Here is a 23,365-nt window from a genome sequence, read left to right as displayed (position 1 = left end):
TGGGTGGCTCATTCACTTAAGCATCAGACTCTTGATCTCAACTCAGGAGATCATTCCTGCATCAGCTCCTCACTCAGTGTGGTGTCTGCTGGAGATTCTTTCTCTCTGCCCTTTCCCCCCATCACTTGCACACATGCACAAACACACGTGCTCACTCTCTCTAAAATAAATAAATAAATCTTAAAAAAAAAAGAGAATCGATGAGAAAAATGTGACATTAACATTAGTTGGACAGAAATGGGTCAAAGCCAGCTTTAGCCATGCATTCCACAAAATACTTCTAGAGCCATTTTAACAATTTCTTATTGCTATATATTTGACTAAAGAACTTAGTTAAATAATCAAGTTATTTAATGACTACTAATTTTTAACTTTAGAAAAATATTTTAGTAATGTGAGAGAAATTAAATGCCACACCTCCCAGATTTAATTATCATATATAGGTACAACCCCAATACTCTCTGTGGTATACATGTTTGAATTTTGGATAAGCTATATCAGAAAGAAATTGATAAAATCTTTGCTGTTATTAAACATGTACTTATGAAAGATTATCTTCAAATAAATCACCATATGATGTAATGTTGAAAACTCATAGACATCAGTAAAGCACTAGTAACAGTCCATTTTATATGTTAATATTTAATATTTATTATATTTATACTCTATATGAGTGAAATGTTTAGTGTTTGGGAATAATGTTGGTAATGATATCCTCTTCACATTTTTGTTTGGTTAATACAATCTCTAACATAATTTGAAATGGTTATTTTCCATTATAGGTAAAATCTACTTGAGGGAACAAAATACCACTCCTTCAAAACACCGATTTCTACTCATTTTCTACATTTCTCTGCCTGTGCTCATCATTACTACCATTGTTTTAATAAAGCAGAATACAATAAGAGATTTGTGCTACAGAGAGGAAACTGAAAGTGAGAGGTATATATATGTTTACTCTTACTAAATTCAGTGAGTCAAGGGGTTCCTGGGTGACTCAATCATTAAGCGTCTGCCTTCAGCTCAGGTTGTGATCACAGGGTCCTGGGATCGAGTCCCATATCAGGCTCCCTGCTTAGCGGGGAGCCTTCTTCTCTCTCCCCCATTCCCCCTGCTTGTGTTCCCTCTCTCGCTGTCTCTCTCTGTCAAATAAATAAATAAAATCTTAAAAAAAATAAATTCAATGTGTCAGGGAAAAAGTACTCATGTTTCATCAGGAATAATCCAACATTGTAGGTAGAACAATATAAGGAGAGGTCTAGTGATACATTTCAAGCCAGTTTGATGTCTTCCTTTTTTTTTTCCCCTAGTTTTATGCATTACTAAAACCATTCGTTTTACCAGTAGAATCATTTGGAGATATGATTGCCAAGAGTATAGTGGCAGCCTCTTAGTCTGCCAACACTGTCTAAATAGTCTTATTAATAGTCTATTGCCCCAAAGCTTCTGAGACTATATAACACTGCATTTCAAGGCAACTTTCAAAAGACAAATTTTTTAGATACAGTTTGTCAGACAACTTTATTAGAACAGCTCTCTCAACTGAAAATGATATTTATGAACCTGCTTCCAAAATATTTTCCTAAGTATTGATGCTGCTAGTTTGTAAAGTCATTTCTTAACCAGAAATTACATGTCCAGTTCAAAACACAGGCTAGGAGACAGGAGGCAGCATCAGGAAATGGGAAAGAAATTACATTTAGCCTCAGAAAACCTAGTTTTAACTCCTAAATCTTCCAAGCAGAAACTATGATACCTTGAGCAAGTTATTTAATCTCTATTGTTCTTAAAATTATTCTCTATAACTCTATAAAATGGGAGATAATAATAGCTTTCCAATGAATCATAAATTTTTGGGTATGTCAAATCAGTAAGTGAAATCACCACATTATCTTTAATTGGTCACATAAATATTTAGACATAGTTATTAAGCCCTGTATTCATAATTTATGGTATTTTTCCACAGAAGTATTTACCTCTAGTTAAGGTCCAGGAAATGATAGCAAGAGAAGACAAAAATGTATGTTATGAGAGAAAGAAAAAAAAATAGAAATCTATAGAGAAATTAACTTAAATTTTTGACTGCTACTTTAAGGTTTTGGCTTAATTTGACCTGAGGAGTTAGGGGTATCATAGAATCAGAGGGCATGTCTATACAAATGTGGGCCTATAAGTAATTGGATAAATGTAAAATGAAGATTAGAGAAGCTAATCAACAAAGCAAGGTGGATGATGGCATTTCTTCTAATATTAAGCATCCATCTTTAGATGAATGGATAAAGAAGGTGTGGTATATATACACAATGGAATATTACTCAACCACAAAAAGAATGAGATATTGCCATTTGCAACAACATGAATGAACCTAGAGGGTATAATACTAAGTGAAGTAAATCAATCAGAGAAAGACAAATACCATATGATTTGACTCATATGTGGAATTTAAGAAATAAAACAAAGGAACAAACAATTTTAAAAAAGACAAACAAAAAAGCAGACTCTTAAATACAGAAATGAAATTGGTTGCCAGAGGGGAGGTTGGTGAGGGGGACAGGTGAAAGAGATGAAGGGGATTAAGAGTACACGTACCTTGATGAGCACTGAGTAATGTATAGAATGGTTGAACCATTATATTGTACACCTGAAACTAATATAACACTCACTGTATGTTAATCTGCTTCAAGAAAGAAAAGAAAAATCAGTACCTGTTTTATTTTGTTGGTAGGAGACATTTTATTTAATGAATCACTGTTTCTTTGAAAAATCCTCTTCCTTCAAACAGTCACTTAGTTGTTCAAGATTTTAAAATTTCTCCACTTAAAATAAATTTTGTCAATTTCACAGATCTGCATCAGAAGAAAGCAGCAGTAGCAGCAAGTTATCCCCCAGTGTAAGGTGAGTGTAGAACAATGTGTTCAGCCATTGTGCATTGTAATTTTTTCTTTTCTGGTGCATTGCATGTTTTGATCATTGTTTAGGAGCACTGCAAAATTGCTAATTTGAAACTAAAACATTTGTTCATAATATTCTTTATGGTTTTCACTGTTATCTGCGAAAGTAAATTTAGAGATCAGACTATGGAGTAATCAAACAGAAAATTTAATAAAATTATGTATTCCTCCTTTATTATCAGTAATTAAAAATTTCCCTTAGTACATAATGGATAGAATATAAAAGGAGATAATATTTTATATAGCATCCCAGGTTATTTTTCAAGTTATATCTTCATGCTTGCAGTACAAAGTTGCATGCTATGATATTCATGTAACAAATGTTGAGACAAATGTCTGAGCTGAGGACATTCCTAATTTTAAGACAACCACTATAAATAAAATAAGATAAAAACATAGAGGGAGGCAAACCATAAGAGACTCTTAACTATAGGGAACACAGTGAGGGTTAGTGGATGGGAGGTGGGTATGGGATTGAGTAATTGGGTGATGGGTATAAAGGAGGGCCCTTGATATAATAAGTACTGGGTGTTATATGCAACTAATGAATCACTAAATTCTACCCCTGAAACTAATAATACACTATATGTTAACTAAAATGAATTTAAATTAAAAAGTAAAAAAAATAAAAGAAGCACTATTATAGGGACACTTTCCTAATCTTATTGTTAAGGCAGACTGTTTTAGGTTCCACAAAAATTAGTCACATTGCTACTCTCAAGGCAAGACAATACTTCAATTCCTTTAATGACAATGAAATGCATATTACAGGACAGAGAACAATCAAATGGATTTTTTTCTTTGTAATCTCTATCAAAAAAGATAGAATAAGAAGAAATAATTGCACTTGAAGACAGTGGATGGGAAGAAATAATTAAGAAATGAGCAGAAATAAATGAACAGGAAAATAAACAGAAAAATAACAGAAAAAAATGAGCAAAAAGAGATGCTGATTCTTGAAAAGATTAATGCATACAATTAACTAAACCTTCTTTCAAGTAGCATCTTTTTTCATTAAGATGTAAGTGTATGTAAACAGGTTTAAAAAGATATGAGAATAGCACTATGCTTAACTAATTGGAATGTGTATAATGTATCCTTCCCTAACATTTTTCATTAAGACAAGCCTTTGTAAACATTATCTGTTGATGATCTGGGGAACAGAAAAAAAAAATAAGCAGTAGTTCAAAATATTTAAAAGCGTAAGGTTATAAAATACCAATATCACGTAATAAAATTATACATTTTTTAATCTTTTGGATATTAGAAGAGAAGAGAATACAGGTAATAACTTAAAAATCAATAAATTTATATTATGTTAGTCACCATACAGTCCATCCCTAGTTTTTTTTTATCTTTTTTTTTTAATTTTATTATATTATGTTAATCACCATACAGTACATCCCCAGATTCCGATGTAAAGTTTGATGCTTCATTAGTTGCGTATAACACCCAGTGCACCATGCAATATGTGCCCTCCTTAATACTCATCACCAGCTTATCCCATTCCCCCACCCTCCTCCCCTCTGAAGCCCTCAGTTTGTTTCCCAGAGTTCATAGTCTCTCATGGTTCATTCCCCCTTCTGTTTACTCCCCCTTTCTTCTTCCCTTTCTTCTCCTACCGATCTTCCTTCTTCTTATGTTCCATAAATGAGTGAAACCATATGATAATTGTCTTTCTCTGCTTGACTTATTTTGCTTAGCATTATCTCCTCCAATGCCGTCCATGTTGCAGCAAATGTTGAGAAACTGTTCTTTTTGATGGCTAATATTCCATTGTATATATGGACCACATCTTCTTAATCCAGTCATCTGTTGAAGGGCATCTTGGCTCCTTCCACGATTTAGCTATTGCGGACAGTGCTGCTGTGAACATTGGTGTAATAAAAAAATATTATTAATTAAAAAATATCTCAACAATTATAGATTGGCTTATTATGTTGAGGGAATCATGTTTTTCAACATCTTCCTTGGTATATATTCACCAATTTTTTCTATTCCAATTCTATAAAATATAATTTTTTTTAAAGATTTTATTTATTTATTTGACAGAGACAGAGACAGCCAGCGAGAGGGGGAACACAAGCAGGGGAAGTGGGAGAGGAAGAAGCAGGCTCATAGCAGAGGAGCCTGATGTGGGGCTCGATCCCATAACGCCAGGATCACGCCCTGAGCCGAAGGCAGACGCTTAACCGCTGTGCCACCCAGGCGCCCCTATAAAATATAATTTTTAATTCAAGTATCTATAATATTGCTGAGTCTTTTCAGTATATTATTTCTAATCTTACAACAGGTCATTTGGAGTTAGGAGTTAAAAATATTGTGTAGCCGATTTTCTTATAATTCTCTAGTGAAAACCTGTGTGACAAGGGATTTGTGTGGTATGTTAAGAATGTTTGTTTCTGGGATTACTGAGTTGGAAGATGCTTGGGTAAGAAAGATGCATTGGGATGGCTTTTGTATTCTTCTATTTATATGACAAGAGAAAACTTTAAGGTTTTTGTGAACTTTACTAGGTTTCTGCGTTAACTGCTTGCATTTAAATTTTTCTCCCATGTGAAAGAATATAAATAAATTTTGGTTCCTAGGTTTAAAAAAAATCAATAAATTTAAATTTTTAGGTAGAACATATGCATTCTTCCAAAAACACATCTTTGCCTCTTTCCCAAAATAGAATAGAGAGAAATTGAAAATATGAATAAGTCTTCTATTAAAGATCTGGAAACAGTCATTTAAAACTTTGTCACAATGTTAATACTTGGACATATTGTTTTCATGGCATGCATCAGGAACAAAAAAGCCAAGACAAATTAAGCCAGCACTTGTTCAATCACATCATCTTATATTGCATTGAACAAACAAGTCACAGTACCAAACTCAACATCAGTGAGTGGATGTGTGTGATGTATTCCATCCACTCTAATAGGAGATACTAAAAAGTCACATGGCAAAAAATATGAATGAATAATCATATACCAGGAAAAGAGTGAAGATTTGGGAAAGTAATTCAAACCATTACATCTTCCAAATATTTACAGAAAGAAGTAATACTTATCTTACACATACTCATCTGGAAAATAAAAAGAAGAAGCATTTCCTAAGTTTTCCTATGTGGCTAAGTCTAACTTTATTTTTTTTTTTAAATTTAAATTCAATGAGCCAAGGAATAGTATATCATTAACTTTTGATATAATGTTCAATGACTCATTAGTTGAGTATATCTAGTCTAACTTAACACCAAAACTTGGCAAAGGCAATATTAGAAAGGAAAATTACAGAACAATTTCTGATTAAAGATGCAACAATTTTAAACAAAACATTTCCAACCAAATCTAGTTAGCATTGTAAAAGATACATAAATAGCCATGGAGGGGAAGGGTAATCTAGGAATGAAAGGTCTGTTTAAAATTAGAAAACCAATATAATGTAATTCACCATATTAAGAGAAAATGAGAGAAATTATGTGATAATGGCTATAGATGAAGGAAAAAATGTCCTTTCACTATAAAAATTCTCACTTAACTAGTGATAAAAGAAAGTTACCGTAATGTGATAAAGGAAATTTGAAACAAGAAAATATATAGCAAATATTCCAGTTAATGATGAAATCGTGACTGTTTCTTCCTGAGATCAGGAAGCTATTCATTTCACAATTGTAAAATAATCCTTTTTAACATTGTATGGGTGATCCTAGCCAAGAAGATAAGAAGAAAAAAGTAGAAAGATTGGAAATGAAGAATGAATGATGTCATTGTCTGTAGATCATATGGCTGTGTACATAAAAAATTCTAAGAAATTACAAACCAATCAGAATTAATAAATGAATGTAAGGTGCTTGGATACAAGGCCAATATATAATCTATTTTAACTTCATACATATACAAGCATCATACAATTAGGGATAGGCCAGTGATGGGTATTAAGGAGGGCACATATTGCATGGTGCACTGGGTGTTATATGCAAGTAATGAATCATGGAACATTACATCAAAAACTAAGGATATACTGTATGGTGACTAACATAACAAAATAAAAATTATAAGAAAAAAGAAAGAAAATGAAAATTGAAAAATATCACTGTGTGTGTGTGTGAGAGAGAGAGAGAGACAGACAGAGAGACAGACAGAAACATATTGGTTTCGGGAGTAGAATTAGGTGATTCATCACTTACATATAACACCCGCTGCTCATCATAACAAGTGCTCTCCTTAATATCCATCACCCATTTAGCCCATTCCCCATCCACCTGCCTCCATCAACCCTCAGTTTGTTCTCTATCTTTTAGAGTCTCTTATGGGGGTGTCTGGGTATCTCAGTTGGTTAAGTGCCTGCCTTCATCTGGGATCATGACCTCAGGTTCCTGGACCAAGTCCTGCATCAGGCTCCTGCACAGTGGGGAGTCTGCTTCTCCCTCTCCTTCTGCCCCTCCCCACTCGTGCTTTCTCTCTCTCTCTCTCTCTCAGATAAATAAATAAAATATTTAAACAAAAAAAGAACCTCTTATGTTTTGTTTCCCTCTCTCCTTTTACCCCCTTCCCAAATATTCATCTGTTTTGCTTCTTAAATTCCACGTGAGTAAAATCATATGGTATTAGGCTTTTTCTGACTGACTTATTTTGCTTAGCACAATAGACTGTAGCTACATCAACCTCATTGCCAATGACAAGATTTCATTGTTTTTTTATGGCTGAGTAATATTCCATTGCATATATATACAACATATTTATCCATTCATCAGTCGATGGACACTTGGGCTCTTTCCGTAGTTTGGCTATTGTTGATAAGGCTGCTATGAACATCAAGATGCATGTACCCCTTCAAATATGTATTTTTGTATCCTTTGGGAAAATACCAAGTAGTGCAAAAGCTGAGTCATAGGGTAGTTCTATTTTTTACTTTCTGAGGAACCTCTATACTGTTTTCCAGAGTGGCTACACCAGTACATTACTTTTAAGCCATGTCTTCATTTCAAGGAAAGGACAGTTCTTTAAATTGAATAATTTTAGCTTTATTTTTTAAAAGATTTTATTTATTTGAGAGAGAGAGAGAGACAGAAAGACAGAGAGAGAGAGATAAAGAATGAGCCAGGGGGAGGGGCAAAGGGGGAGGGAGAAGAAGACTCCCCACTGAGCAGGGAGCCCAATGTGGGGCTCAATCCCAGGACTCCAAAATCATGACCTGAGCTGAAGGCAGACACTTAACCAGCTGAGCCACCAAGCACCCCTCTTTTGTGTTTTCTAAATAGAGTATCATGTCATCAGCAAATAATGAACATTTGACTTCTTCCTTGCCAATTTGGATACCTTTTATTTTGTTTCTCTTGTCTGATAGTTGAGGCTAAGACTTCCAGTACTATGTTAAATAGTAATGATGAGAGTGGACATCCCTGTATTGTTCCCGATGGTAGAGGAAAAGCTGTCAGTTTTTCCTCATTGAGGATGATATTAGCTGCGGGTCTTTCACATATGGCCTTTATGATGTTGAGTTATGTTCCCTCCATACCTACTTTCTTGAAGGTTTTTATCAAGAATGGATGTTGGATTTTGTTAAATGCTTTTTTTGCATCTATTGAGAGGATTATATTGTTCTTATCCTTTCTTTTATTTATGCGGTGCAGTATATCATGTTGATTGATTTACAAATATTGAACCAGCCCTGCAGCCCAAGAGTAAGTGCCACTTGATCGTGATGATTAATTCTTTTAATGTACTGTTGGAGTTGATTTGCTAGTATCTTTTTGAGAATTTTTGCATACTTGTTCATCAGGGATATTGGCCAGGGATATTCTCCTTTTTTTGGGGGGGTGGTCTTTGTCTGGTTTTGGAAGCAAGGTAATGCTGACCTTCTAGAATGAGTTTGGAAGTTTTCCTTCCATTTCTATTTTTGGAACATTTTGAGAAGTATATGTATTAACTCTGGTAGAATTCCCCCATGAAGCCCATGGCCCTGGACTTCTATTTGCTGGGAGATTTTTGAATACTTATTCATTTTCTTAAGCCAAGGTTTTTCAGAGACAATGCACACATACAAATTAACCATATCAGAAAAGATTGATACATTGTCTTCACTAAAATTAAGAAGTTTTAGAGTGAGGTCAGTCAGATAGCAGAAGAGGAAGCCCTGGGCCCTCTTTACTCCACAAGGACACCAATTCAACAATTCATGTACAAATTCCCTCTATAAGAAATCCAGAAACTAGGTAAGGAGTTCTTGAATCCCAGTGAGTGCAAATGTACTGATATCAGAGGCAGTATGGGAATTAAGACACCTTTCCATAATCCCAGCCCCTCACATAGTGACATATGCCCAGGAGGCAATCTCCCAGCTCCTAGCTTTCTGGGAAGGGAAAGAGGTAGATCAGTATATCCAATGCCCAAACTTTTCCAGGGGCTACCCAGAGGACTGGCTTCCATCTGGCCTGTCTTGGAGTTCTGTTGGGACCTGGCATAATATAGCCGACTTACGCCAGTGAGAGAGAGATGGTGGTTTGGGCTGGCAGTTGTCATGGCCCCATAGCTTCTCTTCTGGGCTCAGTACAGAATGAGTGGATAAAAAAATTCCCAGCTTTTCCCTGGATAGGGTAAGCGATCTACCATGCCTCTAACACCCAAATTTTTCTGAAGGCTGCACAAAGGACTGACCTCAGTATAACTTGTCTTGGAATGCTTATAGGACCTGGCACAAATTGGCCATTGGAAGGTCAGTGAGAATAGAGATGTCAGTTTGATCTAGCATGCAACTAGTCTATAGTTGGCTAGAGGTACATTAGAAAAATAGACATTAAGTCAAAACCTGTCATAAGAAACAAAATCATATACATTATTTGCATTATATGATGACAAGGATTAATTCACCAAAAATATATAATAATTATAAGCATATATAGAACCAACATCAGAGCACCTAAATATATAAAGCAAATACTGACAGAACTGAGTGGAGAAAGCAATAGACAGGAATACAATAAAAGTAGGAGACTGCAGTACCTCACTTTTTTTTTTAACTAACAGACAATATATTATTTGTTGCAGGCGTAGATGTCTGTGATTCATAAATACACAATTCACATTGCTCACCATAGCACATACCCTCCCCAATGTCCAACACCCAGACATCCCATCCCTTCCAGCCCCATACATTCCAGCAACTTTCAGTTTGTTTCCTGAGATTAAGTGTCTCTTATGGTTTGTCTCCCTCTCTGGTTCATCTTGTTTCATTTTTTCCTCTCTTCCCCTATGATCCTCTGCCTTGTTTCTCAAATTCCACACATCAGTGAGATCATGTGATAAGTGTCTTTCTCTGATTGACTTACTTCGTTTAGAATAATACCCTCTAGTTCCACCCATGTCATTGCAAATGGCAAGATTTCATTTTCTGATGGCTGCATAATATTCCATTTTACGTATATACCACATCTTCTTTACCCATTCATCTGTCGATGGACATCTAGGCTTCTTCCATAGTTTGGCTATTGTGGACATAGCTGCTATAAACATTGAGATGCAGGTGCCCCTCCAGATGTCTACATTTGTATCTTTGGGGTAAATACCCAGTAGTGCAATTGTTGAGTCTTAGAGTAGCTCTATTTTCAACTTTTTGAGGAACCTCTATACTGTTTTCCAGAGCGGCTGCACAAGCTTGCATTCCCACCAACAGTGTAAGAGGGTTCCCCTTCCTCTGCATCCTCGCCAACATCTGTCATTTCCTGACTTGTTAATTTTAGCTATTGTGACTGGTGTGAGGTGGTATCTCTTTGTGGTTTGGATTTGTATTTCCCTGATGCCAAGTGATGTTGAGCACTTTTTCATGTGTCTGTTGGCCATTTGGATGTCTTCTTTGCAGAAATGTCTGTTCGCGGGGCGCCTGGGTGGCACAGTGGTTAAGCGTCTGCCTTCGGCTCAGGTCGTGATCCCGGTGTTGTGGGATCGAGCCCCACGTCAGGCTCCTCTGCTATGAGCCTGCTTCTTCCTCTCCCACTCCCCCTGCTTGTGTTTCCTCTCTCACTGGCTGTCTCTATCTCTGTCGAATAAATAAATAAAATCTTTTAAAAAAAAAAAGAAAGAATTCTCTGTTCATGTCTTCTGCCCATTTTTTGTTTGAATTATTTGTTCCTTGGGTGTTGTTTGATAAGTTCTTTATAGATTTTGGATACTAGCCCTTTCTCTGATATGTCATTTGCAAATATCTTCTCCCATTCTGTCAGTTGTCTTTTGGTTTTGCTGTTTCCTTTGCTGTGCAAAAGCTTTTTATGTTAATGAAGTCCCAAGAATTCATTTTTGCCCTTGCTTACCTTGCCTTTGGCTGTGTGTCTAGGAAGAAGTTGCTACAGCTGGGATCAAAGAGGTTGCTAACTGTTTTCTCCTCAAGGATTTTGATGGATTCATGTCTTTCATCCATTTTGAGTCTATTTTTGTGTATAAGAAAATGGTCCAGTTTCATTCTTCTGCATGTGGTTGTCCAATTTTCCCAACACCATTTGTTGAAGAGACTGTCTTTTTTCCATTGGACATTCTTTTCTGCTTTGTCAAAGATTAGTTGACCATAGAGTTGAGGGTCCATTTCTGGGCTCTCTATTCTGTTCCATTGATCTATGTGTCTGTTTTTGTGCCAGTACCATACTGTCTTGATGATTACAGCTTTGTAATAGAGATTGAAGCCCAGAAATGTGATGCCATTCTTTTTCTTGCTTTTCTTTTTTGACATTCCTCTGGCTATTTGGGGTCATTTCTAGTTCCATACAAATTTTAGGATTATTTGTTCCATTTCTATGAAAAAAGTTAGTGGTATTTGGATAGGGAACATATTCAATGTATAGATTGCTCTAGGTAACAGACATTTTCACAATATTTGTTCTTCCAATCCATGAGCATGGAATGTTTTTCCATTTCTTTGTTTCTTCCTCAATTTCTTTCATGAGTATTCTATAGTTTTCTGTGTACATATCCTTTGCCTCTTTGGTTAGATTTATTCCTAGGTATCTTATGGTTTTGGGTGCAGTTGTAAATGGGATAGACTCTTTAATTTTCCTTTCTTCTGTCTTGTTGTTGGTTATAGAAATGCAACTGATTTTTGTGCATTAATTTTATATCCTGCCACTTTACTGAATTCCTGTAGGAGTTCTTGCAGTTTTGGGGTGGAGTCTTTTGGGATTTCCACATCAAATTTCATATCATCTGCAAAAAGTGAGAGGTAGACTTCTCCTTTGCTGATTAGATGCCTTTTATTTCTTTTTGTTGTCTGATTGCTGAGGCTAGGACTTCTAGTACTATGTTGAATAGCAGTGGTGATAGTGGACATCCCTGCTGTGTTCCTGACCTTAGGGGAAAAGTTCTTAGTTTTTCCCCATTGAGACTGATATTCTCTGTGGGTTTTTCATAGATGGATTTTATGATATTGAGGTATGTACTTTCTATCCCTCCACTGAAAGGTTTTAATCAAGAAAGAGTGCCATGCTTTGTCAAATGTTTTTTCTGCATCTATTGAGAGTATCATATGGTTCCTATTCTTTCTTTTATTAATGTAATGTATCACATTGATTAATTTGTGGATGTTGAACAAACCTTGCAGCAGGAATAAATCCCACTTGGTCATGGTGACTCATCCTTTTAATGTACTATTGGATCCTATTGGCTAGTATTTTGTTGAGAATTTTTTTAAAGATTTTATTTATTTATTTGACAGAGATAGAGACAGCTAGCAAGAGAGGGAACACAGGTAGGGGGAGTGTGAGAGGAGGAAGCAGGCTCATAGCAGAGGAGCCTGATGTGGCGCTCGATCCCATAACGCCGGGATCACCCCCTAAGCCGAAGGCAGACGCTTAGCGACTGCGCCACCCAAGCGCCCCTGTTGAGAATTTCTGCATTCATGTTCATCAGGGATATTGGTCTGCAATTCTCCTTTTGGATGGGGTCTTTGCCTGGTTTTGGGATCAAGGTAATGCTGGCCTCATAGAATGAGTTTGGAAGTTTTCCTTCCATTTCTATATTTTGGAACAGTTTCAGCAGAATAGTTATTAATTCTTTAGATGGGAAGCCATCTGGCCCTAGGCTTATGTTTCTTGGGAGATTTTTGATTACTCCTTCAATTTCCTTGATGGTTATGGGTCTGTTCAGGTTTTCCATTTCTTCTGGTTCAGTTTTGGTAGTTTATACATCTCTAGGGATGCATCCATTTCTTCCAGATTGCCTAATTTGTTGGCATATTATTGCTCATAATATGTTCTTATAATTGTATTTCTTTGTTGTTGGTTGTGGTCTCTCCCTTTTACTTATGATTTTACTTATTTGGGTCCTTTCTCTTTTCTTTTTGATAAGTCTGGCCAGGGGCTTATCAATTTTATTAATTCTTTAAAAGAACCAACTCCTAGTTTCTTTGATCTGTTCCTCTGTTCTTTTGGTTTCTATTTCATTGATTTCTGCTCTGATCTTTATTATTTCTCTTCTCCTGTTGGGTTTAGGCTTTATTTGCTGTTCTTTCTCCAGCTCCTTTAGGTGTAGGGTTAGGTTGTGTATTTGAGACCTTTCTTGTTTCTTGAGAAAGGCTTGTATTGCTAGAGACTTTCCTCTTAGGACCGCCTTTTCTGCATCCCAAAGATTGTGAACGGTTGTGTTTTCAGTTTCATTTGTTTTCATGAATTTTTAAAATTCTTCTTTAGCTTCCTGGTTGACCCATTCATTCTTTAGTAGGATGCTCTTTAGCCTCCATGTATTGGAGTTCTTTCCAACATTCCTCTTGTGATTGAGTTCGAACTTCAAGGCATTGTGGTCTGAAAATATGCAGGGAATGATCCCAATCTTTTGGGACTGGTTGAGACCTGATTTGTGACCCAGGATGTGATCTATTCTGGGGAATATTCCTTGTATACTAGAAAAGAATGTGTATTCTGTTGCTCTGGGATGGAATGTTCCGAATATATCTGTGAAGTTCATCTGGTCCAGTGCGTCATTTAAAGCCTTTATTACCTTGTTGATCTTTTGCTTAAATGATCTGTCCATTTCAGTGATGGGGGTGTTTAAGTCCCCTACTATTATTGTATCATTGTTGATCTTTTTATTTTGTTATTAATTGGCTTATATAATTGGCTGCTCCCATGCTAGGGGCATAAATATTTACAATTGTTAGATATTCTTGTTGTTAGACCCTTTAAGCATGATATAGCATCCTTCCTCATCTCTTATTATAGTCTTTGGTTTAAAATCTAATTTGTCTGATATAAGGATTGCCACTCAGCTTTCTTTTGATGTCCATTAGCATGGTAAATGGTTTTCCACCCCCTCTCTTTTAATCTGGAGGTGTCTTCGGGTCTAAAATGAGTCTCTTGCAGATAGCATATCAATGGGTCTTGTTTTTTTTACCCAATCTGATACCCTGTGTCTTTCAATTGGGACATTTAGCCCACTTACATTCAGGATAACTATTGAAAGATATGAATTTAGTGCCATTGTATTGCCTGTAAGGTGACTGTTACTGTATATTGTCTCTGTTCCTTTCTGGTCTATGTTAGTTTTAGGCTCTCTCTTTGCTTAGAGGACCCCTTTCAATAATTCTTGTAGGGCTGGTTTGGTGATCACAAATTCTTTTAGTTTCTGTTTGTCCTGGGAGCTTTTTCTCTCTCCTTCTATTTTCAATGACAGCCTAATTGCATATTTTTCTCATTTAGTGCCCTGCATATATCATGCCAGTCCTTTCTGTCCTGCCAGGTCTCTGTGGATAGGTCTGCTTCCAGTCTAATGTTTCTACCATTGTAGGTGACAGACCTCTTGTCCTGAGCAGCTTTCAGGATTTTCTCTTTGTCTCTGAGATTTGTTTAGATGTCAAGGTATTGACCTATTTTATTGATTTTGAGGATGGTTCTCTGTGCCTCCTGCATTTTGGTGCCTGTTTCTTTCCTCAAATTAGGGAGTTCTCTGCTATAATTTGCTCCAATATACCTTTGGTACCTCTCTCTTTTTCTTCTTCTGTTGGGATCCCAATTAGTCTAATATTGTTTCACTTTATGGTATCATTTATCTCCCGAATTCTTCCTTCGTGACCCAGTAGTTGTTTATCTCTTTTTCTCAGCTTCTTTATTCTCCATCATTTGGTCTTCTATATTACTGTCTCTTCTGCCTCATGTATCCTAGCAGTTAGGGCCTCCATTTTTTATTACACCTCAATAAGAGCCTTTTTCATTTTGACTTGGTTAGATTTTAATTTTCCAGAAAGGGATTCTTTAATATCTTCTATGCTATTTTCAAGCCCAGCTAGTATCTTTAAAATCATTATTTTGAATTCTATTTCTGACATCTTACTAATGTCCATGTTGATTAGGTCTTTGGCAGTCAGTACCGCCTCTTGTTCTTTTTTTTTGGGGGGGGTGAGTTCTTCCATTTTGTCATTTTGTCCAGAGAATAGATGAATGAGAGAACAAAATGCTGAAAGGGTAACAACAACCCCAGAAAAATGTACACTAAACAAATCAGAAGAGACCTGAAACTGGGGGGAAAAGAAAAAAAAAGAATATGATCAGGCGTGTGAATAGAACAGAGCCATACTCTAGATTTTGAGTGTATTTTGGTCTGCTAGAAGAAACTGCATCTTATAATTTTGAAGAAAGAAAAACTTAAAAAAACACACACACACACATACACATACACACACACAAAATAAGGTTAAATACAATGAAGGGATAGGATATGACTGTAAAAATGAAAACTAAAAAAGATTTATGGAATATTAAAAGGAATTGATAAGAAGTTGGTTGAAAAAGGAAAGAAGAAAAATTTTTAAAAAAGAAATAGAAAAAGAAAAAAATAAAGATTTAAAAAATTAACTTTGGAAGACTAACGAATCATGGGGGAAAAGCCCTGAATTCTATATGCTGTATTCCCCTAGCAGTGGAGTTTTGCAGTTCTCATTGATTGGTAAACTTGGTTTTGGCTGGATGTTCTTGCTGATCTCCTGGGGCAGGGGCCTGTTGCATCGATTTGCAAATGTTTTTGCCCCAGTTGGAAATGCACCGCCCTTGCCAGGGGCCAGGCTAAGTCATCTGCTCAGGTTTGCTCTAAGTAGTTTTTGTTCCCTGAAGGCTTTATTTACAGCTTCAGAGGATGAGAATGAAAATGGCAGCCTCCCAATCTCTGGCCCCAGAGGAGCCTAGAGCTTGGGCCCCTGCTCTTTAGTGCACCCTCAGAAAAAAGCAGTCACTCCTGTCTCCTTGGTCTCTGGCCACCCTCTGTGCTTACCTGGCCTATGACTGAGCATTTCTATCTCTGGTACATGACTCCATTTGGAGTCTCCAAACCCAGAAGATTCCTGTGGCATGCTCCCATGCCGCTCCTCCCAGGGGAGGAAAGGGAGTCTCCATGGATCTGCCGCTTGTTGGGCCCCTGCTCGAGCAGTGGATCATGGTTTATGGCAACCCGAAGCTAGAGCCCAGTCCTGGGCTGACTCTTTGAAGCCAGCTTCCCCGTTCTGATACCTGGGAGCTTTGCTGCACTCAGGCACCCTCAGTCTTTCTGTGACTCCAAAAGTCCTGAGACCACACTGTCCCAGCGAGTGTTCCCCCCCCCCAGCCATGACAACAATGTCCCTCACTGGAGCAGACTTCTAAAAGTTCTGATTTTGTGCTCTGCTGCTCTATCACTTGCCAGCAGCCAGTTGACAGAGACCCTCTCCCCCTGCGGCCTATCTTCCCATTTTTGCCCCAGATTCACTTCTCCACATGTCTTTCCTTCCAGAAAGTGGTTGCTTTTCTGTTCATAGAGTTGCTGCTATTCTTTCTTCAACTTCCTGTTGAGTTCATAGGTGTTCAGAATGGTTTGATAACTATCTAGCTGAATTCCTGGGACCAGATGAATTTTAGGTCTCCTACTCCTCCACCATCTTGCTTTAGTCAGTTCCTCACTTTCAATGATAAAACACCCACACAAAAAATCAATTAAAGAAAAACAGACTTGAGCAACACTATAGACCAAAGGGATGTAGCAGACATATATGGAACAGTCTACCCAACAGCAACAGAATATACATTCTTAAGTTCACATGAAATATTCTTCAGGATAGATGATGTATTAGTTCAGAAGTTCTAACAAATTTAAAGAAGATTTATATTATACCAGGTATCTTTTCTGAACACAATGGAATGAAACTAGGAATCAGTAGCAGAAGGAAAACTGGGATATTTACAAAATGTAGAAATTAAAATCAGCAAAAGTAAGCACTGGTTTTTTTTTTCATGAAAATTAGTAAACCCTTAGCTAGACTAACACAAAGGGAAAAAAGACCGATATGAATAAAATCAGAAATGAGAGGGGAGACATTACAATTGATGCTACAAGATAAAAAGGATCATGAAATATTATTATGAACAATTTCAGGCCAACAAATTGGAAACACTAAAAGAAATGAATAGATTTCCAAAAATATACAGCTTACAAGACTAAATTATGAAGAAATAGAAAGTGAACAGATTAAAAAGCAATAGGAAGTTTGAACCAGTAATCAAAAACCTCCCAATAAAAAAATCCCAGGACAGATAGGCTTTACTGGTGAATTCTACTGAACATTTAAGGAAGAATTAATACCAATATTCCTCAAACTCTGTCAAGAAATTGAAGACAAGGGAAAACATTGAATCTCATTTTATTAACCAGCATTACCCTGATATCAAAACCATAATGGACAGAAAGGAAAAAAAAGAACTACAGGCTAATATCTGTGACAGATATAGATGCAGAAGTCCTCAACAAAATACTGGGAAACAAAGTTCAACAGCACATTAAAAGGATCATCCTCATGACAAAGTGATGGTTCAATGTACAAAAAGTGATTGGCATGTTACACTACATTAACAGAATGAAGAATAAAAATGGCAAGATCATCTTAGTATGTACAGAAAAGGCATTTGACAAAATACAATATATATGATATAAACTTTTGACAAATCAGGAGTGGAAGGAGACTACTACTTCTTCTTTTTTTTAAAATAATATTTATTTTGTTATATTAGTCACCATACAGTACATCCCCAGTTCTTGATGCAATGTTCCATGATTCATTACTTGCATATAACACCCAGCACATCATGCAATATATGCCCTTGGAAGGAGGATACTTCAATATAATAACGTCTGTATATGAAGAGCTCAGAGCTAATATCATACTCAACAGTGAAAAACTTAAAGTGAAACACTCTAACATCAGAAACAAGGTAAGTATGCTCATTATCACCACATCTTCTAATACTGGAAGTTCTAGGCAGGGCAATTAAGCAACAAAAAGAATTAAAAGCCATTTAAATCAGAAAGGAAGAAGTAAAATGGTTCCTGTTTGCAGATGACATGATCTTATGTATCGAAATCCTAAAAATTCAATAGGCTCCCCCCAAATAAAATATTTAGGAATAGACTTAAATAAGATAATGAAAGACTTGTGTACTGGTAACTACAAGACATTGATGAAAGACATTAAACAACACAGAAACAAATGGGAAGACATTCTGCATTCTTGATTGAAAGAACTCACATTGTTAAAATGTCCATATAGCCCAAGGTTATCTACAAATTCAATGAAATTCATATTAAAATTCCAATAGCGTTTTTCACAGAAATAGAAAAAAAATTCATGTGGAACCACAAAGGCCCTTGAATAGCCAAAACACCTTGAGAAAGAAGAACAAAAGCTGGGGGCATCACACTTCCTGATCTCAAAAAACATGATTAACCTTTGAACAACATGAGTTTGAACTGTGTGGGTTCACTTTTACACAATTTTTTTTATAAATATGGTATAGGGCTGTAAATGTACTTTCTCTTCTTTATAGTTTTCTTAATAATAATCTTCTCTAGCTTTAGTGTAAGAATACAGTATATAATATATATAAAAATATTTTTAATTGACTTTATATTATCAATAAGGCTTGCAGTCAACAGCACACTATTAAGTTTTAGGGAAGTCAAAAGTTATACACAGATTTTCAACTGCTTGGGGGGGTTGGTACCCCAACCCCTCTCTTGTTCAAGGGTCAACAGGATTGCGAAGCTACTCTAACCAAGACAGTATGATGCAGTATGATGCTGGTAGAGAGGCAGATACAGACAGATCAATGGAACGGAATAGAGGGTTAAGAAATCAACTCCTATGTATATGGTCAACTCATCTTTGAAAAAAATTCCAAGAATACACAGTGGGGTAAACAGTCTCTTTGAGAAATGGTGCTGGGAAAACTGGATATCCACATGCAAAAGAATGAAATTTGATCCTTACCCTACACCACACAGAAAAACAATTCAAAATGGATTAAACTCACAAATGTAGGACACGGAACTATAAAACTCCTAGAGAAACCATAGGGGAAAAGCTTCATGACATTAGCCTTGGCAGTGATTGCTGGGATTAACATCAAAGTTACAGGGAACAAAACCATAAAATAGACAAGTGGAATGACATCAAGCTAAAAAGCTTCTACGCAGCAAGTGAAACACTCAACGGAGTGAAAGGACAACCTACAGAATAGGAAAAAAAATATTTGTGAACCATGTATTAGGTAAAGGATTAATTGATAGGAACTCCTACTATCAATACCAAAAACCAAAACTAAAACCAAAATCAAAGCAAAACAAAACCCCCCTAATAACCCGATTTAAAAGTGAGCTAAAAACTTCAATAGACTCTCCTCCTAAAATGCCATACTAATGAACAACAGGTATATAAAAAGATGGTCAACATCACTAACCATGTGGTGCTTGGGTGACTTGGTTGGTTGGGTGTCTGCCTTTGGTTCAGGTCATGGTCCTGGGATCCTGGGATCCAGCCCCACATAGAGCTCCCTGCGTAGTGGGGAGTCTGCTTCTCTCTCTCCCTCTTCCTCTGTCCCTCACCTCCAGCTCATGCTCTCTCATGCGTGCTCTCTCTCTCTCAAATAAATAAAATCTTAAAAAAAAATCACTAATCATCAGGAAAATGCAAATCAAAACTACAATGGGGTGTCACCTGTTAGAATGGCTAGTATAAAGAAAACTAAGTCAACAAGTGTTGGTAAGGTTGTAGAGAAATCGTATGCTTGGTGAGAATGCAAAATACCGCATCCACTGTACAAAACTGTTGACAATTGCTCAAAAAAAATTAAAATAGAACTTCAATATGATCCAGTAATCCTACTTCTGGGTATTTTCTCCCAAAGAATTGACATCAGGATCTATAAGTGATGTTAGCATTCTCATGTTCATTGCAATATTATTTACAAGATGTGGATACAAACCAAATGTCCATCAATGGATGAATGGATACAGAAAATGTGGAATAGACACAAAATAGAATGTTGTTAAGTCATAAAAACGAAGGAAATCCTGCATATGTGACAACATAGGTGAACCTTGAGCACATTACACTAAGTGAAATAAGTTAGTCATAGAAGCACAAATAACTTCATGATTCCACTTATATGAAGTATCTAAAATAGCAAAACTCATAGGAACAGAGAGTAGAATGGTGGTTGCCTCAGTCTGGGACGAGGGCAAATTGGACGTGGCTAATTGGGAAGAATGAAGTCTCAGTTATGCATGATGAATAAGTTCTAGAGATCTGCTATATAACAATGTCCCTATTGTTAAGAGTACTAGAAAGTTTGTTAAGAGATCTTCTTTAAGCGTTTTTACCACAATACAATAAAATTTTTATAAATTTAAGATGTTCTGCTACCCAAATGACTTATGAAAGGGAAAAGGGAAGCTACAACGTAGGAGAAAATTTTTGTGACACATATTTCCAATGAAGGACTTATATTCAGAATATATGCAAATTCCTTACAGATCAATAACAGAATGTGGGAGAACCTAAGAGGCAAATAATTTCTTGCCTAATAGGTAAGAGGCTTCACAAAAGAGGATAATGAAGGGGCCCCAAACATGAAAAATTCTCAGGATCATTACCAGAAAAAGAGAAATTAAAAGAAATGAGAGCTTCCTAAACCCCTATAAAAGGGCTAAAATTAAAAGAACTGACAACATCAAGGGCTGTTGAAATTATCAAGCAATTAGGACTCTGACACATTGCACATAGGACTATATATTGGTACAGCCCACTTTTTATCACTGTTGAGCCATCTAGCATCTATTAGATTTCAATTAAAATTATTTTATTAAAATGTGTTTTTAAAGATTAATTTATTATTTGGGGGGGAGGGGCAGAGGGAAAGGAAGAGAATTCCAAGCAGACTCCACCACTGAGCATGGAGCTGACTCAGGGCTCAATCTCACCACCCTGAGATCATGACCTGAGCCAAAACCAAGAATCAGCCATTCAACTGACTGAGCCACCCAGGTGCCCCAGTTTCAATTAAATTTATTAATCTTATTTTCTTAAAACTGTGTTTATCATACTTAAGTTTTATATTTACTTTATATTATAATTAACTTGATATTTATTTCCAGAATTTTGACAAAGATAATTCTGCATGAATTTTCAGTCTAATTAGCAAAAATATTTTTCTTTCCTTTTCCAATTAACTTGAAGCTGATTGTCTTTACTTTTCCTTTGCTAAACTTTTAACTTTAAATCTTACCTTCTCTTCCAACTCAGTAATCTATGTGTATGTAGGTTTCTGTATATTTAACATAAACTGAATCAAAATATTTTTTGGATACATGGATAGGAGAATTGAGAAAAAGATTCTGAAATTCATATGAAAAGTAAATAACAGGATCCAGGTAAACTTTAGTACTAATGAACGATGAATGAAATATAGAGCTTTTTATTTTCAAGAAACATCTTTCTGATTTTTAATGTAGTACCAAATATTAATTAGAATATCTCAGATACTTTGGTAGATATACATATTTAGAAGTTTCTTGTAATCACAATACCCAAAGAAAATTTCCATTAACAATATAGATGCATATCTTAAGTGTTTTTATAAGTGAAACATAAAAATACGTGTACTTTTTTTTTTTTACTAAAAGAGTATTAGCCACAACTTTGCGTATCTTAAAATATAGGCCTATGTCATCACTTTGTGGCATATCAGATTCAATTTATTTATTTTTAGTATTCGATTTAAAAATGAAAAATAATTCATTTTAAAAATCCATTATGAATATTTAGACTACTTCCAGTTTTTCATTGTTGCAAACAACCAGTAGTAGACATTAATATATAAATACCCATTTTAGAGCAATTGTCCAACTATAGTCTCAGGTTAAATCCCAGAAGAGAAGTTGCCCAAATCTAGCCTTGATTGTCCATTCTTAATTCATTCAATAGATTGTATGTGCATGTGAGTGTGTGAATCATCATGCATCTTATTACAATTATAACAAGAAATAAACATTCATTTAAAAAATATACATATGCAAAAGAATGAAATAATCATTAATCTTAGCACGGAGGATTCACTGTTAAAAATATGTTAAAATATAGATGTACACACATGAGTGTGTGCATGTATATTGGTGTTTTTATATTTTACTTTATCACATTTTTGAAAATTCTAAATTAAAATTAGTTCATATACTTAGAATGGAAATTACAGGCACTTTTTTAACTTAACCTAAATAGTTTCCAAATACAGACAAATGAACGGGTTAGGGAATTTTAGGAAGCCACTTCTATTATAAAACTAAGAGTATTTGCAGTTGAGGTAACAAATAATTGCTTTTTCTGGAATTCCAATTCATTTTTGTTTTCCTGATCCTTTCCCTTCAGTTAACCATGCCCTTTAAATTATTTATATTAGTGCTCAAAACAAAACAAAAACAAAAACAAAAACAACACTGGCACTTTGTGTTGTGTTTTATTTTGTTTTCTCTTACAGCAACAGTCTCTAACAACCTTGGCCTGGAAGAAGGACAATACCAAATAAATCATCAGAAACTGGTTTAACCAAGAAGGGAAAAATAATTTCACCCTCATTTCTGTTGTCACTGCTGAGGGTTTAAAATATGAAATAATAAATCATCTGTACTTGAATCACCTAAATTATGTCTGATGTTTTCTCTGTACTTTCAGTCTCAACTTCTACCCTGTCTACTGCAACTTGAATCCAGAAGAGGCTTTGAATCAGGTGAAAGCAGCTTATCTCATGATGCCAAGAGGGGCTGCTAGTTCAGTCTCATGACCCAAGGATAATGTGTCGCATTTTCCCTTTATGCTCCTTAAGTTGACCTGAATCTTCTTCCCTCAGTCCAACCTCCCTCCTTCTCTTCAGAGCTCCTAGCTTTCAGCTAGTCTGTGATTTGCCCCAGTGGTACTTACTCAATCTCCTATTGTTACTGTTTCTCCTCTTTGAAAGCTGTATATCCACTTTAGCCTGTTGAGACACCTGTTTACCAAGAGTAGGTTTATCATGGAGCTAAGGAAGCCAAAGCATCAGGGCCACTTACTTGACTAGGGCTCTCATTTCCAAGTCAGGACCTTACATTTTGTATTCTTTTACTCAG

The 23,365-nt window shown here is 35.9% G+C and overlaps 1 protein-coding gene across 1 annotated transcript in view; it reads left to right on the top strand.

Annotated features, from left to right (window-relative positions):
* The window catches only part of LOC100463615 (disintegrin and metalloproteinase domain-containing protein 5), a 137,593-nt gene extending 114,779 nt beyond the window's left edge, over nt 1-22,814 (top strand). The window contains exons 17-19 of the mRNA XM_034647778.1: nt 783-942; nt 2,845-2,895; nt 22,741-22,814. Of these exons, the coding sequence (XP_034503669.1) occupies nt 783-942; nt 2,845-2,895; nt 22,741-22,753 (224 nt within the window). The 3' untranslated portion in view covers nt 22,754-22,814. The remainder of the gene's footprint in view (nt 1-782; nt 943-2,844; nt 2,896-22,740) is intronic.
* Nucleotides 22,815-23,365: the final 551 nt, after the last annotated feature.

Source organism: Ailuropoda melanoleuca, chromosome 18, assembly GCF_002007445.2.
Source record: "Ailuropoda melanoleuca isolate Jingjing chromosome 18, ASM200744v2, whole genome shotgun sequence".
NCBI classification, from domain to species: domain Eukaryota; kingdom Metazoa; phylum Chordata; class Mammalia; order Carnivora; family Ursidae; genus Ailuropoda; species Ailuropoda melanoleuca.
The sequence above is the reverse complement of the archived record's forward strand: the minus strand, read 5'-3'. Positions and strand labels throughout refer to the sequence as shown.